The sequence below is a fragment of the Plectrocnemia conspersa genome, unplaced genomic scaffold (genome assembly GCF_051122295.1).
Source record: "Plectrocnemia conspersa isolate PC_06_02 unplaced genomic scaffold, ASM5112229v1 ptg000014l, whole genome shotgun sequence".
Classification (NCBI taxonomy): Eukaryota; Metazoa; Arthropoda; class Insecta; order Trichoptera; family Polycentropodidae; genus Plectrocnemia; species Plectrocnemia conspersa.
Genome location: NW_028277178.1, coordinates 19,930,277 through 19,952,942, shown reverse-complemented (window position 1 = coordinate 19,952,942; position 22,666 = coordinate 19,930,277). Strand labels below are relative to the sequence as shown.

Sequence of the window (22,666 nt, the reverse complement as noted above, 5' to 3'; positions counted from 1 at the left end):
AATGACTGTTTTTAAGTTCTTCGCACACATTTTTTGACACAAGAGCATGCAGTACGTCCAGATTACTACGGGTGCTTTATTTTCAACGAATGCTCGAAGACCGTATGTTCTGACATTGATTATGTATTCCATGCAGTTATTCCACTTAATGTCGTTTTAATTAAAACACAAATTTTATTGAACATGCATTTTGCAGAAATTGAGTTACGAAATAAAAAATAATATCGAATATATGCAATTAGCTAAACGTCTCAAGTTACAAATGTTGTCGTATCTACCTGTATTACGAATTTTAAAGATCGCCAAGATATACATATCAACAATTTTTATTCCAACTGTATTATCAGCAAGCGATATCTGTTTTGCATATGATTCGCGAAACATTTTTTCAACTCAATCAATAGCTGCTGGACAAACAAACTTTTTTCTATTATGCTAACAATATATTCGACAGGACAGAAACAATATTTTTCCACAATTGCCTTTGTTTAAATTTTTTAATATATTTAGAATGTTACAATCTCCAGACAAAACTTTCATAATATAAGCCATTTATTATAATATTTGTTAATACCTTTTTACTTTGGGGTTTATGCTTTCTTGTTCTATTTCTACCATCATGTATTAGCATCAGTATCTTCATCATTAGTGGATTTTTTTCTTGTAACCAGTCATAAAATATTGTAAATAATTTTATATTAAAGTATTAAACGTTAAACTTCTTACGCCCCCTTTTTAATTAGCTCGCACCCCCCCAGCCTAAAGACTGCTCCCTTAACAACAAATATATTTCTTAATTAAGGCTATCAGAAGAATAATATGATTTTTTAAAGCAATTCAATATTGCTTAGAGCTACTTTTTAATTTTTTCTGGTCAACTTACAGTAGAAATGATATCTTATATTGAAAACTTTAAACATTTAAATTTAGTTCAAATGACTCATTGATGTTTTCTTTGTCGAAATTATGAAAACTTTTTAAAATTAATTTTTCTCGTCTTAGATTTGTTACTTCTTAATTTAAAGTCAAACTATATTTTTTATTTAATTTTGTAAATCGTGCACTTCGCAAAGTAAATCTGGGTACTTATAGATTATGGTTGAAAGCCTAACTGTTACGACCAAAACAATGGCTATCGTGTCATCTGTCATCGGAAGAACGCCGGCAAGTTGGAAGTTATTTTTCACTGCAACCACTCTGTGTTTGAGATCGTGCGCGATGGCTGAAGGTCCTCCACAAATAGCTGGTTTATATACTTCTTTTATCGCAATTTATATTAAAAAATCAATATATAAATATAACCTATACTGTACAAGACACACTCGATGCCGTTGCTTATATTTTGTATAGGAGTACACTCTATTGCTTACGTTACCGTACCAAGCAACGATGTGGGTAAAGCATTGGCGAAAAAAATAGTAGAAAATAAGCTGGCAGCTTGCGTCAACATTGTGCCTCAAATAACGTCCATATATGAATGGAAAGGGGAGATAAATGAAGATAATGAGGTAAGTCATGCATGCAACTGATTGCCTCAAATAATTATATTATTTTTAATTTCTAGGCATTATTGATGATTAAAACTCGAACTTCGAGGGTCGATGATTTAGTCAAATTTGTCAGAGATAATCATCCTTACGAAGTGTGCGAAGTAATAACGACAGTGATCAATAACGGAAATCCTCCATATCTCAAATGGATAAACGAGGTCGTTCCCGAAATTAAATAACTTACCGCATAAGATCTGATTTTGAATGTACAAATATATTTTTTAATGTTTTAAAAGGAAAAATAAAAATAAAACCTGAATAAATACTTATAAGTTTCTTTTATATATATATATAATTTTGTATATTAAAATTTTAAAGCTTTTAAAATATATTGTAAACAATATAAAAAAATCCATCGTCACTTTCAACGACGATCTTTCATCATCAGTCATCGTACATAACTATAAAGTATTCAGATACAAATACATCGTTAATCTCTTATGTTCCTATCGAACATAATGGCTTCAAAAACACAAAAAAATAAATTCATCATACAAAATAAAAAGAAAACAAATTTCAATCGTTAATATGTATATAATAATAATAGTAATATAGGATTCACATCTTAAATGCGCAACTAACAATAATTATAAAAAAATAAAATATACAACATACATTGTGAATCGAAACCAAATTTGGCAACATGAATTTATTTTCACTGAACATGTGCTTTCATAATTTATTTATACAATATATAATATCTATATATATTTAAGGCAAGGTTTTTTTATGAAAAGGTTACAAATATATACAAACGTGAAAGTATAATTAACGGAAAAATTAATCAGTCAGCTTTTATAAATCAAAAAATAATTCATATTACATTTATCATGTATTGTTTAATTATAAAATATGTGAATATAAGTAATACGTACATAAGATACAGTCAGGCCGTTTAGATAAATCGTTGACGTTATAAATACCTGACGCTTTTACTAGTGTCAAATGATTACACTACGAAAAGAGCTGATTCGATGAAAAACATTTTTTTTAATATTGATAACGATTAAATATACATATATAAAAGTGTAATTATCCTTAATATTTACCACATTAAATATACAATTAATTTAAATCACATTGAATAAAGAAAAGTAATGAAATATTTTACACGTTATTTAAATCTATACAAAACATATAGATAAAAAGTGTTTCACCTGAAGTCTCCGTGTTATTCGTTCATTATAAATATAATAATGTAAATAGAGCGTACATTATCGCCATTTTTAAATTGCTCATATGACATACAAACATACATTAATTGCAATTTTATATACGTTTACACACACTCAAACACAAAATGACTAAGATATATTTTCGTGAAAAGCAGTAGTGAAGTAGTGCGAATGTGATGCGGCGTGTTCCACATTTGATTATTCGGCAACGTTCCTATAAAAGAAACAATAGTATTTATATAGAATGATAATTGATCGAATTCACATTAAATCAAATTTGATCGACCGTGTATCAAATTTGATACAATTAACACAAAGATAAGCTTTTATATATATATTTATGTAATAAAAAAATGTCTTATATAAAAATAATAAACATAAAAGCAACAGCATCAATACACAAGCTTTACAACATGCAGTTGAATAAAATATATAAAATAAATTAAGATAATACATGCTGAAGAATGACATGTCATTTTCCTTCATTACATAAAAATAAATATTTCAAAAAATTGCCCAATTTTAAAAATAAATAATACGTTACAACCAAATTAATATAATATATAATAAAACAAAGCATAAACTACAAAGTATAATTTTACTTGCGACATCGGTGCATGCAAATAAAACGGCTCCCTATTTGTTTGTTGTTGTTGTTTTTTTTTTAAATAAGAACAAGACTGTACCGTTTCATTGTTGTTCTATGCTGCGGCGGCGTGTAGAATTGAAGGTTGAGCGATTTGCAGAAAAAATACACGTGCTACAAATTCTTTATTTTATTTATATACAATAAATTATATCAGTAACTAAACTTCGGATGGCTTATACATAACATATAAACGAATAGCGAGAACAGTTAAGGCTTCGTAAATGACTAGTGGTTAACTGTAATTGGGGTTAAATATTCATATATTTAGTATCGAAATCGAAATACACATTTTTTTTTTCATATATGAAAAAAACTACAGAAATACTAGATTATTCATATAATGTTATAAAGACTAATATTCGTAATAACAATAGTTTAATCTAAATGAATATTTCGTTTAGAAAGCATTCGTATAACGTTAAATCAACTGTGATTTTCAATCATTATAAACTTTAACAAACCGTGGTAGATATGTAATATACACAATAAAAACATAGCTGCATAAATTAAAATTCAATTTAAAGCTATGAATATATGATAACATATTATATATGAGATTAAGTTTAATTTATAATCTAAGAAACGTTAGAATGATATCTATGCTAGAAGGATCAGGTTACTAGATCATAAGTCCATAATAAAATTGTTAGCACCAATACTTATACATGTTACGATTATTCGGTAATATAAACGGATTATATTATATTAAAATGATTAATTTATAAAGTATCTAAAACAATTATTTATTATTACAATAAATATGAGGTTACGTTATTCGTAGTAGAGACACCTTAAGAATATAACGTTTTCTTTAATTAAAAAATATATGTCAATATATTATAGATCTCAATTCCGACTTTCAATCAAATCAGCGTGTTTACAGCCTTTTGTGATTATTAGCAATATTTTAAACTGACCAAAAATAAACGTATAAAAACAGAGAAACAGAACCATCCGGTTTATTTTGATGTAAAATTGAATTTAAAATTTTTATGTATACACATACAGGAGAGCAAATAACATCAATAAATAAATTGATAGCGTTGAATAAAAAAAAGATATATAACATTTATAATCACATACACATAGTACGTTTGAAAAACTCACGAGTTTTAGTATTTCAAATCAACGATTTAAACCACTCCGATATAATAGTCATACAAGTGCGTTCAGGACTCCTAGAAACAGAGAAAAAAATGCTTTCCATAGTAACGTTTGAAACGACCGTTCCATAGCAGATTACACACAAAACAACAAGATTAGCGCCTATTTATCGTCGTGTCACATCCAAAAAGAAGCACTTCATTTCATATACACTTTGTAAAAAATAAAATTCGAAAGCTTTCACAAACAGAACTAAAATTCAGTAATCTACCAAAAGATTAAGCGCTAAGCGTTATATATAAATTCATTTACATCCTCGTTATTAATCATAAATCACAATAATTCTTATACAATAATATAGATATAATTATCACGCATAAAATAACTTACTTTTAATTTGTAAATGAACAACAAAACAATTCACGAATACTATAATAATTTACATTGTTATTACAGGTCCCTCGGTATATAGTACTCTTGGTTCAAAATATACAAAAAACTAATTGTTTAAAAATAATATATGTCACAATTTATTCACACTTATAACATATTTTTATCGTAATAAAAAATATAGTAAATAAAAAATATATATTTTACGATGGCCATGCTAACACATATTATAGGGCAAATGCTAGCACACGAGTACCTTATAGTAGCTACACGTATATGAAGGAAAATGAATGAAATATAAACACAACAATCATTACATTTTTTTAGAATAGATCATAATTTATAAGATAAATGTAGTGCATATCGTATTTTGTGTTTTTAATAAATTTAAGGTATTTAAAAAATTAAATAAGTAAATTACATCCAGAAAGTTAATTTTTTTTATAGAAACAATATGGTTCATGAGCTGTTTATCATTTAAAAAAGAGCTTATGAATATTTTAAAAATGTATTCCCTAAAAAAGAGAAACATATTAAAATATAATATTATAAGCAGTGACTAGTGAAACTTTGTCTCAGTCGCACTATCGTGCGTGTGTTTTGCGATTGCGCAACTAAGACAACGTTTTACTGGTCATTGCTGATTATAAGCATAATTAACCACATCTCAAAAAGAAAAAAAGTAACTTGTGTTTCAACATAGGCAGTAGTAACCAATAGGGTTCCATTTTGTAGTGTTTATTAATTAAAATGAACATTTTTAGAATGCCTTGCTTTATAAGAGCTGAAATGCAGTCTTTGAATGAATGTATTTTGGTTGTCGGTTTACAATTTGCAGGATTTAATAAACCATGTTATAAAAAACTAAACTAACATTTTACAAAACAACAAAAAATAAAAGCAGAATGTTTTGAAAAGAAAACAGATAGTACTGAAAAATATTCGATTTGAATATTTTGAAAATATAATGGAGCAAGTAAAAGTAGAGATGGGCATATTAAAAGAGCATAATTTATAAATAACCTATCAAACACTATGTTTAACAGTAAACATTCAGTCAGTTATTTTAGAGCTTGCAAATATTTAGGTATTAAAGGAACAATACTGTTCATTCCACAAAGAAATCAAATGTAAAAGGAAAAATCATTGTCCAAAAAAGTTTCTTCGTGTTCTAGAGAAGTTTATGGGAAAATGTGAAGATAAATAACATCAGATTTCATGATATTAAATATTACTTGAGTCTAATTCACATCTAATTTTAATCATTTTCGACAAAGAAAGAAAAATATTCTCAGTCCAAAGAATATTACTGAGCATTTAATAACAGGAGTACTAAATAAAGCAACTTATGAACCACATGTTCAAATATAATTAAACCCTCTGAAAATCCCAAAATAAACAATAATACAATTTCAAAAAAGTCCTACAATTTTAATTAACATAATAGCCAATACGAAAGCGTTATTAATAAAACCAAACAGAAACATCAATCACAAACCATAACCAAAAGATAACTATTCTAAGTCCCGGCAGTTTATATAGTAACTTATTATTAGTACAGTATATCTTTTCATTAAAACCGTTCACTATCCAAGTTCAAACACTGCTTAAACAGGAGTGTGTGTGCAAAAGGAAACCACCAAACCATACATAGAATATATATATAAATATAAAACATACATAAGGATAGATGATGATAATATCAAAAGCATAGAGATCATAGTTTGCGACGTATTGCTAATCACAAAACACAAGCGGCAAACACAGCCATCACTCGTCATGGCACGTCAGTATCTGGGGGAGCGGGTGTGTATATAGCTTGTCTGTAACTATACCTGGAGTTGGGAGTGTGTGAGGATGGAGGAGGATTTCTCTCCGGTAAAGGCGGCGGCCGTAACACTTCCGCTGGCGCTTCGGATTCGTCCACTTCACCCAACACTGGCGCGTTTCTCATCGAAGAGCTGCTCATGGTCGCGACGTTGTCGGAGTTCCACTGGGATACGCGTGAACGTAATAAATATGCATACGTCTTATACCTTTTTAACTATAAAAAAACATCATTATAACAAATGTGTAGATTTAATATAAGGTAGTAAATAGATACGACGAACTTCACTATGAAGATAAGCTTCTCTTTCTCTATTGTGGTGTGAGGTACCGATTGCTCTAATTTGTACCAATTCATTTTCGATGGTGATGCATCTTTCGTCATGGTCCCGCAGTTGTTCTCGCTATATATGATTAAAAAATATTGTTTTGAAATTATTACTATAAGATTTATGTTTTATAAGTGTCATATGTCGTACCAAATTCAATTTTGTGTGCGAACACGGTAGAAGAGGTCGCTGAAATTTTCTTTGCGAACCAACGGCGCCGGCAAGTGGTTGAGCAGAAAATGAGGCGCAAACCAAATTGATAGTGTCTATCCAAGATTGCAGTTCTTTGGAATCGCTAAAAAATTAACAAAAAGAAATCAGTGAAAGAATTACTGAAATCACAATATATGATCAATGGTATTGACATATTTTTTCGAAATATTCAGATAAGTATTAATCTGTGATGATTTAAATTGAGCTGTTAAAAATATGGAAAACCATAAATTAATATTATATATCCTGCATAACGCAATTTGAATACGATTCAATGTATCATTTACATATTTAAAAATTATATTATTAGATAACATTACTTTCACGGTTCAAAATACCTAATCATTCACTTATTTTTCAACTGTTGGGGTCGTTGGAGAATTAAGTTACAGATTTAATCATACAAGAGATAAATTATATCGAAATGTAAATACTCCCCGGGCACACACACAGGTCATATTTTCCCCTTTCAAAGGTTGAGTCATAGGACTCTTATCCTTGAATGATTAAAACTATATTGTATTTTATATAATATTTTAGAATTAAATATTGATTTTCAAACTTAGCATTGCAAATTTAATTAAATATTTTTGAACAAAATATTTACTTAGTTCTGTGTTACATAAGTAGGTTATTTTATTGTAAAATATTTTTTATTTAATCCCTTAATCAAAAAAAGCTTTTCTCCAAATTCTGCTGCTAGATTGTGATCTCTATAATACATATATATCACATTCGCATCCAATCAAGTAAAATTCGTGTCATCCGAACAATTTCTTCCTTCTGCATTTAACCATCACAATGCAAACACAAGTTTTCTTATTTGAAAACTAAAAATGGCTCTTTATTTTGAGCAGTGGCTTTATCACAGCACAATAATACACTACGACACTATTCACAACCTTACACATTTTTCACTGTTCAATGAGTCATTTATACATTGATAAATATCTATATGATTAACCTCGTTTGAAACAAATACTCGGCTTGATCCGCAGTCTGAAGACGGAAAACGTGTTGTTTCTTTGTATAGTCGATAGCTTTTGTTGCTAATGCATGGTGTATTCTATAAACAAAAAAAAAACAATATTAAAATCAAAGTATTCAAAAATATTAGAAACTTAAATTACCTTATTGCATTGTGTAGATTGTCAGACATTTGATTTTTTCTAAATCCATGTTCATCCTTGTGCAAGTAAAGTATTAAATCCCTAAGCGTACAATAGAACATTTTCCAACCCCTTTTACCAAATGGTGCTAGTATAAAAAAAATTAAATGATAATCGTCACAATAAAAATTATAAATTAAAAATTGATCAAATTACTTTTTTTTGCATTTGTATCGTAGCAGCACTTTCTCATTACGTATCCTTTCTTGAACTCTACAGCATTTTGCCTGTCTGGAACTTCTAAGAACGGATTCGTACCAAAAGATGAACCAGTAACACGCGAAGGATTCGCTTCGGTACCTCTTTGACTCGATCCTTCATTTCCATCACCATCCGTTGGATCCGTATCACTAAAATACATAACAAAATAAGATTATCTATCATATTATAACGTAATTAGAATCGAAAGAAAATTGTAAATACTAACAGGGCCCACTCGAGCGGATGAGTTTTAATCGCATGATACAGCAGCTTCAAAACTTCCCTAGGAAAATTCTCTCCATCGTTTAACTCGGCCAAATTATCAATAAATTCGGCACAAGTCATCTTACGAGTTGAGCTCTGACTATGTAAATCAGTATTGAGTAACATTATAGCACACGTTAAAGTGTGAACAGCGTCTGTAATAAAAATATCAATAAATAACGACATCTCACAAATTATATGTTTTAAATTAATAAGCACCTTGTGAGTTAAAACTACCAGGATTACAGTCTAAAAATCTTCTCGAAAAATGCACTAATACCCTCTCCCTTTCTTGCGTTTCTCCAGTAAGGCAGAACTGCCGTAAAAACTTACGTAGAGCACCATCTAATGTATCTCGTTCGAAACTAAAGTAATGTAAATATTCCTCTGCAACAGCCTTTGAAAATTCATTACTGAAAATGATTTTATTAAATTAAAAAAACATAATAATAAAAATATAACACTATAGATGCAATGATATACTTTTTACTAAGATGCCTCGATACGTCAGACTTCTTAAATCCGTCTAGACTATATAAACGTTTAGCCAACCTGATGGCAGACGGCAAATCCACGGCTTTAGGACTATAATGAAACGAATGTAACGAATCAGCGTCGGCCTCTGAAATCGTGTCTTCGGGTGACGAACAATTTGATCCAGCGACTTCATCTTGCAATTCCTAAAACATCGTAATCGTATAAGATATACGCATTTCAAAATAACTTCATTCAATAATCCAAAATGTGTGAAAATGTAGTGATTTATGAATCTAATTTTTTCTACATAGATTAATCTGTTTTTGATTTTATTCTACATAGATCTGTTAAACACATTGTTAATACAAAAATAGTTGAAGAAACATCTTTAATCCAATTAATTTTATACATAAAACAGTCCAGGTGTGTTCGCGTTTTTCTAATAACAAACAAAAAAAATATCATACTTCAACATTTAGATTAAAGATGTTTGATTAATACACTACTGAGAAGAAGAAAAAAAAACGTTTATATTTAGTATGTACCTGTGCATCGGTTAAATGCTGATTTGAATCAATATTATTTTCTCTACAGGGACTACTTCTTGTTCCGACTGGACTATTAGATTCACCACTAGATATTCTATCTAATTTCTCTGGACCTTTTACTTGTATCACAATTCTATGGTCTATAGATTCTGAACTTACTTGACTATTTTCATACTGTCTATTATTACACTCTGCTGTAGGATTAGAACTTGTCATATAAGGAACGTTTCCACCTTGGCTCGATTTAACTCGCTTGTTGCACGGTTCCGAAACGAGAATAGTCGAGTCCGAATCGCTCGGATCCGAAACTTCCATACATTCACGACCGTTGAACATATCGACACTTTGGTCTTGGTAATCCGGGCTGGATATATTTGAGACCGCCTCAGATATACTATGCTGAGGCTGCGGTAGCACTCTAGACGCTTGATCGCCGTGAAAACCGCCCGACGGTGGAGTTCTACTCGACACTGAAGCGCTAGACATTACAGAACTTGATACACTAGTAGGCGAAGCAGGCGAGAGTGATCTAATGAAAAGAGATGCACGTTAGAATGCGTTCAAATCATTTCTATTTAGTGATTTACGAATGTTGCTACAAAAATAAATGGGAATATTTCTGTTTTTAATTTTTTTTTTATACAACTGTAAAACAATTTTGCATTTTTTTTGTAAAAACGTTTCACTAGAGTACCACAAAAAGATATCATAATAGCAAAAAATAAGTACAGCAATAGACTACATCACCAAGATAATAAAGGATAATTGTATGTAACAAAAAACTAGGCGTTTTAATAATTAAAAAATCAAATGAATTAAATACCTATAATTTAAAAATATGGATGTACAATTATGTATGCCTGTCTATTAATATTATTTTACAACATTTTACTGATTAAAAGCAAATTCTACATAGTTACTCTTTAGGACCCTACTTAATACATATCCCCCCCCCCCCCATATAATTGTGTATTATATTGAATGCCATAATTCGAACTTATTTTTTATAAAACCTTTAGTTGCTACAATTTTTTTTAAATCCTACCAGATTACCCATCAATTGGTGCATACTTCACAACAATACAAGTAAATATAATAATAAAATGTTTCACACCACTGACACACTAAAAGCAACAAGTTTCCAAATGAATTTACGTTTTCGAGCATTATGGCATCAACAACGATCATCATAGACATTTCTTTGCTGTTATCATTATCAACGATATATAATTGTTAAGTAGACAAATAAGCATTTTTGATTATATTCTTCTTATTAGTTGTCATTTCAAAAAGAAAGGTTACAAAGTTTGAAAAATTTAAATTACAATGTGATATGTTTTATTTCTCTACTCTTTTTGAAGAACGGCATTTCAGTCTATATATATATATATATATATATATATATATATATATATATATATATATATATATATATATATATATATATATAAATATAACAACTAATCACATAGTAATTAGTATTAAATCTTATTTCAGTGCAACATAAGGTATAGATGACTACTTGATCATATGCAAAAAACTTTTAAAAAAAACGAATTGGCCAGAAAGCTTAAAAAAAATTGACCATATCTAACAGTAAATTATACAGTAGTTCATGCCTCGGCAACCTTTTTTGGCTGCGGGTCAAAATAATTAAAATGTGACTATTAAAAAGACTATCCGGGTCGCAAATTTGGACTGCCACTTGGCGAAAAGCAAGTGTAGTTGTATGCGTGCGTACGAACGGCTCGGCTTCGGGGCTTCCCCACGGCTCGACGTCGGTGCTGCCCCCAAGTGTCGATCGAGTGTAGTGTCGTTTGTTTGTAACGGTCGTTTACGCGTGGGCGTCATTTACAACGCGGGGTTGCTCAATAAACAACTACCACGATGGAAAATTTTCCCAAGTCTTTTAACTACGTCGAGGTTGACGCTAAAACTTTTCGATGTAATATAAAGACGAACGAGGAAGCGGAGCACTGGATAAAAGAATACAGTGCGTTATCCAGAACAAGTTGGAATTGTAAGAGTATGATAAAAAACCCCACAAGATATATTTCACAGTAAGTACTCTAATTAAACTAATAATATAATATAAATAACAGTTGTTATATAGACAATTATTGTAGCATTAGGAAAGTATGTCATCATTCCCAAGGCTGGAAACTTGACCCTTCGAAAAGAAAGCATGGCAAATCAAAAAATTTGTTTTGCAAAGCTGAACTGGACGTTCTTGTCAAGAAGGTTACTTATAGCACAATGAGGAATGATAAATATCTGAAGGTAATTTCAATATGTTTTTTTCCTTTTGATATATAATTCATATTTATACATATGTACATATTTTATATGAATTCTGTTTTAATTTTAAGGACGGATATCGAACAATAATACAATTTATCGGAAACCATAGTCACCCTATAATAAACGCAGAGACGTTATCCTGTTTGCCTCCATCTGAAGAGATCAAAAATAAATTTTATGCTTATTTTGACATAGGATTAAAAGTTGGCGAGGCTATGAGACATCACGAAGCTCGACTGCTTTTAGAATACGATAATTGTTGCATTGAAATGGCAGATGCATCAAATAACCCAAAAATGCATACTATTGTATATTTATGGCAAAAATGGAGAGATTCTACTTTGGGTCCACGTAACGACTGTCTCCAGGTAATTTATATTGAAAATTAATATGTTCGCAATGTTTCTATCAATTACTATGTATTTATTAATTACAGATTTTAAAAGAGAAGATACCACTATATGAAGAAACAGGACATTTCATTAAATATAATCAATCACCGTTTGCTCTTGTTATTGTAACGCCAATGATGAAAAGAGCTCATTCTCTGCCTTTGACTAACGATATTGTGTTCATAGACAGCACTTCCTCTTGCGATGCGGAAGGCCATTCAATTACTTTTATTTTAACGGCATGTAGCATTGGAGCTATTCCTCTAGGCGTTCTGATTACAAAAGGGCAAACACAATCTGAATATCAGGCTGGATTTCAGTTGTTTAATTCTGTTGTAGGTATCACGCCACAAATTGTCATGACTGACGACTCCAATGCTGAACGAGGAGCTATTAAAAGCGTATGGCCAGAATCTAAAAGACTTTTGTGCCGGTATGAATTACCAAAATTGTATAATTTCCTAAAATTTTCCAAAAATATAGCTAATATGTTTTCATTACTTTGATGACTTAGATTTCATATTTGTCAAGCCATCTGGCGATGGTTGTGGGATGCCAAACATGAGATTATAAAAGGTCACCGTAAACCTTTGTATACAATGTTTCACGACATACTAATAGCTCCAACCCAAGAGGAAGCACATAAGGCATATGAGTATCTGTCGAATAATATTGTATCAAAAATATATGATAGATGGGTACAGCATATTGCAGGTATTCAAAAATGTTTACTTAAAAATGCTTCGTTAATCTTATTTTTAATTACATTATTAGGTTATTGGGATCGACGCGAATGCTGGGCGTTAGCCTGGCGTGACGAAAAGACACACGGACATCATACCAATAATTATAGTGAAGTCAGTGTACGTCTTTTCAAAGATATCGTCCTGCAACGTACCAAGGCGTATAACCCAATAGCTTTGGTGGATTTTGTGGTGTCGGAGCTCGATACATACTATACTCGGCGCTTGAGAGATGTATCCAACGGTCGGTGCAGCAAAGGTAGGAATTTACTAATAAAAAAACTTGCAGCAGCTAACATACAACCGGAGGATATCATTCTTGAAGGGGATGGCGTTTATAAAGTCCCCAGTTCGGATCGAAGCCAATTTTATTTTATAGATGCCAAAATTGGTATTTGTTCATGTGGGGACGGTAAGTTCGGTAAGTTTTGTAAACATCAGGCAGTGGTATACAAATATCATGATACCTCGATTCCCAATTCACCTCCTTTAACTGCTCAGGCAAAGCACGAAATTGCATATTTAGCTTTTGGTGAAAAGACTCCACCAATTGAATTTTTTATACCACTGCCTGATATTTGTGACTCTAAAGTTTCAGTTAGTTGCAGCAGCAGTAGCGTTAATATTGCTCCATGTGACATATCCATTGTTGATGGGGATTTTAAATTAAATGAAGAGAAAGAAATAATTTCAATTGATAACAACTTAAATGTAGACATGAAAGAAAAATTTGGCGATTTTTTTTTAGATCTTAAAAATAATTGTTTTGCATTAATGAAGGAAGTATTTTATCCTGATTTGGCCAAAAAACTTGAGGACGGTTTTAAAGGTGTGTTTAAAAAAGTAACTACTGATCATAAAAATAGAATTAAACGTAATTCTGGTGCCAAAATTAAAGTTCAACCAACGGCCATTAGTAGGCGAAGGATAGGTATAACTAGGGGCAACTCGGTTGTACCTTCCGGTCGCCCAGCACTTTCAAATAAATAAAACGTTTAAAGCGGTTGCATAATTTAAGTTTTAATATTAAAAATAATAAACCTAATGGAAAGTCACATGGAGCAACACATTAATGTATGTACATATGTATGCACTTTTTTTATTTTGTTTTTTTATGTCCTGTCATTATCAGTTTTCTTTGCTGATTCTTTCTGATAATTATTGTAGAATCAGCGGATAAAATAAAAAAAAATTAAAACTGAACAATTCTTTCATTTGTTTTACACTATCCTTATATTTGATCAATTCATTTGTTCAATCATCTTTACAATCATTAGCGGTAAGTACATGTAGCAAAAAAATAAGGATATGCTACATTTGCCAGAAACTGAACTATAAATATGGATTACAATGTAAATATTGAAAAAAATATTTGTAAGGAACATTCTTAAAATTCATTGAATAAATTTATAACGAATGAATTGTTCATGTACCATAAACCAGAGCTGTGGAGTCGGAGTCGTGACATTTTAAATGGAGTCTTTGGAATACATTATGGTACGTTCGTTTAATCGTTGCCACCAAATAAGTGAAGTTTCTTAATTATTTTAATTTTGACGTATTTTTGTATTACGTATGTGCATTTATTTAGTAGTCATTTTGAATGCCGTACATTATTTTGGTACCACGTGTTGGACTGGATCCCACATATCCTGTAAGAAATGAAGGAGATCAATCGGAGCAAGGAGCTGCCGCCCCTGTTTAGAATTGAAGACGAGAAGACCGACTAAATATAATTGTAAATTCTGACGTTTGTAGTTGCACTCGATCGACACTTGGGGGCAGCACCGACGCCGAGCCGTACGCACGCATACAACTACACTTGCTTTTCGCCAAGTGGCAGTCCAAATTTGCATCCGGGTCAGTGAATATTTTTGGTCCTAACAACCATATATGTGGTCTAGTCGTGACATCGTAACACGTTAAAAAAATGATATTTGCAGAACTGAAATGGGTCACTTCAAATCATCAAACGGGTCACTTGGTGACCCGCGGGTCATAGGTTGCCGAGCCCTGCAGTAGTTTATATCCCAGAATGTCAAAAAGACCATTAGCATTAAACACAGTATTCAATCAAATGAGTATATTTCAGGATTTAAATCTATTATTAATAACCATAAAATTCATAAAATTTTGCTATAATTTTTAAAAGAAAAAATGTATCATAGCACAGAACATGAATATTCAACCCATAGTCATCAGACATTATTACTACTGACTTTTATCCATGTGGTTATTGTAAACAAGAGTACGAATCTAATTGACACAATAAAAACGGGTTAAAGCATCCATAAGGAGTGTTATTGAAGCAATAACTTGGAACATATCAACAATGGCACTAAACAACATTTTTATCAGAAACAGGGCTTTAATTAATGAAGGTAAATTATTTTTCCAAATTAAATTTTACATTAAAAATGTAAACGGAGATATACGCATTTCCATTTGTAGCAATATTCGTGAATAACCCATCTTTCAATCGAATACCTTTGAGGTGATATTCCTTCAGATACGGACGTCGAGTTAGACGTTACAGTTGTTGAATTCGATCCGTTGCATTGCGAAGGATTCTTTTCGGAAGAACTAGACACTGGAGCATTGTAAGTCCATACTATCCTATCAGTGGGGTGGCCGAGTCCTTGACGCGAGGAGGTCGATCCTCGGTCCGGCCGAGTATCCAACAGCGTATTCAACGATGACGTTATATCGTCTTCGTCTATATCGATCGCAACGGCGCTCATAGAAGATTCCTTCTGAAACTGACATCATTATCAGTGGACCGTAGAGACGATCAAAGTTAATACATACGATCACAAATCACCTGCAGATGGTCTTCCGAGCGACTCGTTCTAACACAGCCTAGAGGATGCGTATTAGGAGAAGGACTAATCACACCTGAAGTTAAACAAGGACTAAGCGTTCTTCCGCATCTTATCTCGCAAGGAGACGTTGGTGTTGAGTTAAACCTGCAAAGTATCTAATCAGTCATCACGTTCTATCGATATAATACAACTGCAACTTACGTATAAACGGGGTCCTGCAACGGCGGCTCCGTACAACGATTACTATGATTATCTAACCCGCTAGACGCAGGCGTAGAATTGTACCTTTGCACTTGAGATCCTAAGCATACAGACGTCCGCGTGTCAATAGGCGATACGGGGGTGGAGTTATATCTGAAAAATAACAGAATTAAACCTTCATGCGCGCTTAACAAATTACCGCTACATACTTAACTGCATTAGAGTTATGATATGACGGTGTTTATAGATTTCAATTATGTGATAACACAAATAAAGATAAGCGTTCAATAGACACTTGTGTGTGTTTAAAAAATGTATAACGTACGTGTTCATATCATAATCTGACGTCCTATGACGAGGCGCGTGATGATGTCGATGCGGATGCGGTGGAGGTCCTACTACATTCGTATTCCAATTATTACCACTGATCACCCCGTCTGTGGATCTTTCGTTTTGCGATAATTTAAGAATCAGTTCACCAGTCATCATATAAGCTTCGAATCTGTAAAATTGCTTAGTTAAGAAAAAAACATTTAATAAAACAAATCTTACAGTCGATCGAAGTGATCATACTTTTGCTTGACCGGTCTATTATTACTATAATTAGATGAATTAGAAGGGTTTCGTTTGTATTTCCCATTAGCAGAGTCGACTTTGCCTTCAGAGCCGGCCCAGCCGTTGCTACTAGTTCTTTCTGCACAGCCATTATTACTTTTTTCACCTACAATTAAATAAGATTTATTTATTACATATATTTATTTGTATCGATTAAATAATATAAACTAATAAACTTACTCCATTCTGGACAACCGTTACTGCTTTTGTCACTATGTTCGCTGCAACCGTTGCTTTGTAGCAATGATTCAGAATGAGATAAATGTGGTGAACGATTACATCTACCAGTCGAACCTGGCGGAGACTCCGACGAGTTCACTATCGAGTGCTGTTCTGGCGAAGGTGACGACGATGAACTGAAATTATTAAAAAAATAAATATGATCAATGTAGTAAAATTAACTTACAACTAAAACATATTATATACTTACTAATGATTTGATTTTGCGTTGCGAATATAATGACTAGATTGTTGCTCGGTAGAGTAGTTACTCTTACTATTTTTCTTTTCGGAAGGCATAATAAATTCAAAATTGACATCACCCTGTGATTCTACCGGTGAAGAAATGTGCTTTCGCATATTAGACCTAATCGGAATACCTGAAAGACAGACGCGTTATAATAAATAAAGCTTGCGCCAAAAAATCTCGATCACTGACTTATTTATTATATACGATAACGAAGAAGCCACAAGCACACTTCATGCTCTGCTCATTGTTTGTAATTAAATATGTTTCGTTAAACTACAGATAAAATTCTAATCTTAACTAACGTTATAGATGATTTTTAGGCAGACATGATCGATTCTGTAATCTATCTAATGACCTGTAATCTTGTCCATTTTTAACGAACGTCTAAACTTGCCTTGATTATCACTAAATCTATTGACATCTGTTCCATTTATCTTCAAATTTACGTCACCTGATCGGGCCTGAAAGTAAACAAAAAAAACAATAATTAGATTATGAAGCAAAACTGCACATACTGAATTTCATAATTTAATCATAAAACACAACACGATTTTCTTGTCATTAAACCGTCAAGACTATTAAAATAAAACAATGAATGAAAATGTATTTTCCGAACTTAATCAAAATCAAAATCAGATTCGGCATAGTTAACCTTAAGGTCACTTCTCAAACATAGACGCCCTTTTATCTTCTAATTATATAAATATGTATTATATTGAATGCCATCTATAACAATTTTATTCAGTTCTATTTTAGAACCTTTAAAAATACAATTTTATAATATAGAATCTCCCTTCCCAGATATAAACGAGAAAGCTCTCAAATTTTCCATACATCATTACTATTTATGACACTCACTATTGTAGTATGTAATTCTAATGTATTTTTTAATATAAACAATGAAATATATATTTTTATTTCCTGTTGGCACTTCGCCTTCCAATCCGATAAAAATATGAGGGTTTAATGCCATATTTAAATACGAAATTATTTAAAACATTAAAATATTGTGCCATCGATATCATTGTATGATGAAATATAAAAATGATTAAAACTAAATTCAATTGCTTTCTATCAGTTATAGTGGCATATTACATTACATTTCAAATGTTCATTTAATATTTCATACGTAATGTGGATCACGAATAATATTCCTGAATTCAAATCTCGATTAAAGAAGCATTGAACTTACCCTCATTTTTCAACTATAGCTTTCTCACAGTTTGAACACAGAATTTCGCGACTCACAACTTTCAGTATCGTGAGTAACATCGCGTAACTTTAACTGCTACTAAATAGCATTATTTATTATTATGAAAGTTTATTATAACTTCGAATTAGATTCTATCGGTGTTATTCACGAAATAATCGTACACGTCGTTGTTTTTTTCCTTTCATAGTCCCACTCGAAACATGTTTGTAAACAACACGCCACCGACAAGTGTTTATTATCATCGTTGGCACATTAGCAACGACATGCGCTCGCGGAAACGCTTGGGCGTCAACTAAGGCGAGAGCTGGGTCGCTCTTTGGCGAAGCCACTTGCACTTTCATCGCAAAGGTCATTCGCGTCGAACCGTCTTGACAAGGTGTGATTACACGAAAACGGTTCTGGCGAATCAGCGCCAATTGGCGGCGGTTGCGGTGGGAGGACGGAGCATGCCTAACTTTTTTGGGAAGGTTCGACGGTAACTAAACTGGAGTTCCGCGACCTCGTAATTCGGAGGACGTGTCGTAACGGAGAGCCTCGGGACACCCGAAATGCCCTCACGTAGTGGCGCTTACGAGACCTCGGCGGTCGTTCACATCGAAACGGAGACACGTTCGATTCGCCTTGCGAATTGTATAATTGAACAGCTCCCGCTTGAGTCACTTCGCTTATGAAATTATTGAGATTTCGCCGAATCAAAGAATTATATGTGATAAGAGGCGAGAAAACAATCAATAATCGCTTTTATTTGACAACAATGACAACATAAACGCATTCAAAATTATAGTGATATTGCATGTAAAAAAGTTACTCAAGAAGTGAATTTCGAATGAATTGCAAGAGATTAGAAAAATGGTTCTCAGACTTGAATCTATGAAAGCGTAAAATATACCCCAATAGAATTGTAATATAATATTAATTTACCTATTTTAGAAAGTTAACCCTTCATTTTATGATTATTTTATCGTCGAAAAAAATATTAAAAATTAAATATAACTCTATAAAAAAATATATACATTAAAAATTAAATTCGAACTATTTCACTACAAAACAGTACATTGCAAATAAGGAACGTATGAAGTCATTTATAAATAGTATTAGTCTTGAGTTTGTTGAAAATTTGCAACACCATGAAACGAGTGGTTAAAATTAAATTAGGCAGTTCAAGTTTCAAACGACGAATGACGCATATATACGTTCCCCGACGCTAGAGTTAAACTAATAATTAATAAATACTCATTTTAAAAATCACTGATAAAAAATATTTATTATTAAATTAGCGACTAACGGTCGCAAAGACAGACACAAATAATATATTAATTTTAATCCAGGTTCTTTTTAATACATTTCTTAATTTAAAACTGCATTTTTGCTTAGTAATAAATTTTACACTACGTTGCCATTTAAATATCAACTTTGGAGGAACAAAAATACATTTTTTTTATTGATTACAAGAAAACAAGAAATTCCATTTATTTCTGGGGAAGGTCGTAAAATTTCTCGATACGGATTACATATTGCGGCTTTCTTTTCAATGAAAAGATCAAAAATAAAGGTGCGTTGCGATACTCAGAGCGTATTTTATTTATATACCAACTGTTCTAAACCTTGCTACTTATCTTGCATGGTTAAAATGAAAAGCACATTTAAAAAAACATTCTCTGAATTTATTTTTGTGCAGTTTGAATATATGCTTTACGTAAATAAAAAATATCTTTCTGTCATATTTTAACGACACATTTTCGCAAATCTGTAGTAATACTAAATATAAGCACTGCTATTATATAAATGAATGCGATAAACGTGCATTGTGAGTAATTAAAAATTAATCTATTCATACAAACATCATTATGCGATGACAACATTGCCACAGGGCATATTCGCACTGTTTTATAACAATACATATTATGATTATTTATTACGCTTTATCAACATCACAATAAACATAATATTTGCGTTCCCGAAATTTCCATATGTATACTTTGGTATCATTATTATAAAGAGATATATACTCAAATTGTAATGTTTAATAATTTATTTAGCCATATTTTCACAAATTAATATAATATTTGTGCGTAAGAGATACGCCTACTACACCTCGTTGTTCAATAATAATAAAAATATAATTAAGAAGTAATTTAACATATTAAATAATTAATTAAAGACAATGACCACCATAAATTAATTGTCTCACATCTCATATCTTTCGATACTCACACATTATATATGTGTATTAAATATTTAACATTATAATTACACGCACGCCGCCCTTTTAGATGATAATTGTATAGTCACGCACGTGTCATCTACCTCGCCCATCTAAGTAAACTACAATCATTCCCTATTCCTAATATATTTACGTATAATACAAAAGCGACCCAATTTAATATATAAGCTTTATATAGCTTTAAAAAAATTACACTCCATTATAATTGCAACCGCGTCTTGGCCGGCAGGCTCAACTAACAGGACGCGTCCACAATATCGGAGAGGCTTAAGAACTTTCCGGACCGTTAATTCCGGAAAGCCCACGTCCAACTGCACTAAAATTACGAGGTTAAAATAAATTTCCTGGTCTCCATACGATATTATGCACGTGTGGGCGGCGGTTATGATCAAGTATGTACACACTCTGTGTGTGTTTGTGTAAAAAAGTGGAACCCTGGTCGAGTTTTCCACCCCGCTTCGTCTCCAGAAAAAGGAAAGCGGAAGGAAAATTAAAAATAACGAAATCGCACGATCGCCACGAAGTGCTCCGACCGTAAACGTACCCCGAGTTTCATTTCACAAAGTCACAAAAATACAGTGCCGGCGAGCGAAAAGTTAAACTGAACCCAAGCGAGTGATGTTATACCGCAAGCAAATCCACTCGACTGGTAAATCGTATAAAGTTTTTTTTTTGTCTAGGACCCTAGACTAAATTTCACTACCATTACGCATAATCACGAGTAGGACCAATCAAAAACGAGAGGTTTCGCAATTCAATCGGTTAGAATCGAACCTTTATTCATTTAATTATTTATAACGACGTGAGCACGAAGGTCGGCAACATACATACATACATACACACATATGAGCTTTCTAATAAATTCGAAATTTGATTTCACTAATAAATTCACAATGTTGAATCTATTATGCGAACACGCTGATAAGATTATGTATTTATTTTTTGCACAAAATCACGTTTACTTTATTTAATCAATAAATGCACAGTATAATTTGCACAACGACGTTCAGATTATTATTTTTAAAATAACAATACATGAATAAATTTCGCTAGTTACAAATAATATATATATATATATTAGGTAACATTATGCATGTGAACGACCTTGTAATATCACAAAAAAATTGACATAATAAATAAATAAAGATAACACATAGATAAAACAATTCAACTCGTCAAATGTCTATTTCTTTAATTGCAATATTTTTTATCAAAAAATGCTAAATCTTCTGTTTAGATAAAAATGTGTAAAAAATGTTTTTTTACGAAAATTGTTGATATTTTGAGCTTAGCAGTGACAAGGTCGCGAACTCAACTTCAAAAGGTCGCATTCTTCAATTACATTGTTAACACTATTCACACAAGGATAAAATAAATATTCCATTTGACTCGAGAATATGCCAGAGACGTCATTTCTGCTATTTACAGGGGAAGAGGGGCAAAAGTTGCCCAGTCAGTGATCGTTTTTTTAATATTTCGATTTCATTAAGATTCATAGTATTTTATTAAATTACATGCATTTTTGTTGAAATGACGAATCAGTTTAGAATCCACGTCAAAAGCAATAACATCGTGCCGTCGCAGTGGAAACGCTCGATTATCTAACGTTCATATTAAGACTTGTTATAACAATATTACGACTTACACTAAGTAATCTTTGAACGAAGAACATCTAAACCGAATTATAACCCTTCTCAGAAGTCAAAAATTCACGTCAAAAGTAATAAAATCGTGCTGTCGCACGATTGGAACGCTCGAGACGGCGCCGGCACAATTTTATTGCTTTTGAC

The 22,666-nt window shown here is 31.9% G+C and overlaps 3 protein-coding genes across 13 annotated transcripts in view; 2 read left to right on the top strand and 1 right to left on the bottom strand.

Annotated features, from left to right (window-relative positions):
- The first annotated feature begins 1,087 nt into the window (after window positions 1-1,087).
- On the top strand, window positions 1,088-1,819 carry LOC148226468 (protein CutA homolog). Its single transcript, XM_088204547.1, has 3 exons — window positions 1,088-1,246; window positions 1,351-1,508; window positions 1,565-1,819. Exons 1-3 carry the CDS (start codon window positions 1,096-1,098, stop codon window positions 1,727-1,729), a joined length of 474 nt encoding a protein of 157 aa, XP_088060673.1. The 5' UTR covers window positions 1,088-1,095; the 3' UTR covers window positions 1,730-1,819.
- A 245-nt stretch (window positions 1,820-2,064) lies between these two features.
- Window positions 2,065-22,666, bottom strand: part of Efa6 (Exchange factor for Arf 6) — a 58,366-nt gene continuing 37,764 nt past the window's right edge. The window contains exons 1-20 of one of the 10 annotated variants that reach the window (XM_088204494.1): window positions 18,632-18,946; window positions 17,834-17,900; window positions 17,401-17,569; window positions 17,151-17,326; window positions 16,929-17,076; window positions 16,681-16,857; window positions 16,356-16,508; window positions 16,154-16,298; window positions 15,820-16,091; window positions 9,894-10,425; window positions 9,355-9,551; window positions 9,091-9,284; window positions 8,834-9,026; window positions 8,563-8,756; window positions 8,368-8,494; window positions 8,202-8,303; window positions 7,175-7,319; window positions 6,980-7,099; window positions 6,704-6,912; window positions 2,065-2,939 (exon numbers count right to left, since the gene is read on the bottom strand). In XM_088204494.1, the coding sequence (XP_088060620.1) occupies window positions 2,924-2,939; window positions 6,704-6,912; window positions 6,980-7,099; window positions 7,175-7,319; window positions 8,202-8,303; window positions 8,368-8,494; window positions 8,563-8,756; window positions 8,834-9,026; window positions 9,091-9,284; window positions 9,355-9,551; window positions 9,894-10,425; window positions 15,820-16,091; window positions 16,154-16,298; window positions 16,356-16,508; window positions 16,681-16,857; window positions 16,929-17,076; window positions 17,151-17,326; window positions 17,401-17,569; window positions 17,834-17,900; window positions 18,632-18,637 (3,342 nt within the window). In that variant the 5' untranslated portion in view covers window positions 18,638-18,946 and the 3' untranslated portion in view covers window positions 2,065-2,923. Of the gene's footprint in view, window positions 2,940-6,703; window positions 6,913-6,979; window positions 7,100-7,174; window positions 7,320-8,201; window positions 8,304-8,367; window positions 8,495-8,562; window positions 8,757-8,833; window positions 9,027-9,090; window positions 9,285-9,354; window positions 9,552-9,893; window positions 10,426-15,819; window positions 16,092-16,153; window positions 16,299-16,355; window positions 16,509-16,680; window positions 16,858-16,928; window positions 17,077-17,150; window positions 17,327-17,400; window positions 17,570-17,833; window positions 17,901-18,631; window positions 18,947-22,666 lie in introns of those variants that run through there. The other 9 variants (XM_088204495.1, XM_088204499.1, XM_088204489.1 and 6 more) reach the window with 9 other exon arrangements.
- On the top strand, window positions 11,614-14,535 carry LOC148226467 (uncharacterized). Of its 2 annotated transcripts, none has more exons than XM_088204516.1 (6): window positions 11,614-11,956; window positions 12,023-12,176; window positions 12,266-12,565; window positions 12,634-13,022; window positions 13,104-13,303; window positions 13,364-14,535. In XM_088204516.1, the coding sequence occupies exons 1-6, from the start codon at window positions 11,784-11,786 to the stop codon at window positions 14,320-14,322; spliced, it is 2,175 nt and encodes a 724-aa protein (XP_088060642.1). In that variant the 5' UTR covers window positions 11,614-11,783; the 3' UTR covers window positions 14,323-14,535. The 2 variants fall into 2 exon arrangements, with proteins under 2 accessions (XP_088060642.1, XP_088060643.1); XM_088204517.1 differs by having other exon boundaries at window positions 11,713-11,956; window positions 12,112-12,176.

Coding starts and splice junctions, on each gene's coding strand:
- LOC148226468 (XM_088204547.1), top strand. CDS start 1,096: ATGGTTGAAAGCCTAACTGTTACGACCAAAACAATGGCTATCGTGTCA. Junction 1,247..1,350: donor AGGTCCTCCACAAATAGCTG/GTTTATATACTT, acceptor TATTTTGTATAG/GAGTACACTCTATTGCTTAC. Junction 1,509..1,564: donor AGATAAATGAAGATAATGAG/GTAAGTCATGCA, acceptor TTTAATTTCTAG/GCATTATTGATGATTAAAAC.
- LOC148226467 (XM_088204516.1), top strand. CDS start 11,784: ATGGAAAATTTTCCCAAGTCTTTTAACTACGTCGAGGTTGACGCTAAA. Junction 11,957..12,022: donor CCCACAAGATATATTTCACA/GTAAGTACTCTA, acceptor CAATTATTGTAG/CATTAGGAAAGTATGTCATC. Junction 13,304..13,363: donor ATGGGTACAGCATATTGCAG/GTATTCAAAAAT, acceptor TTACATTATTAG/GTTATTGGGATCGACGCGAA.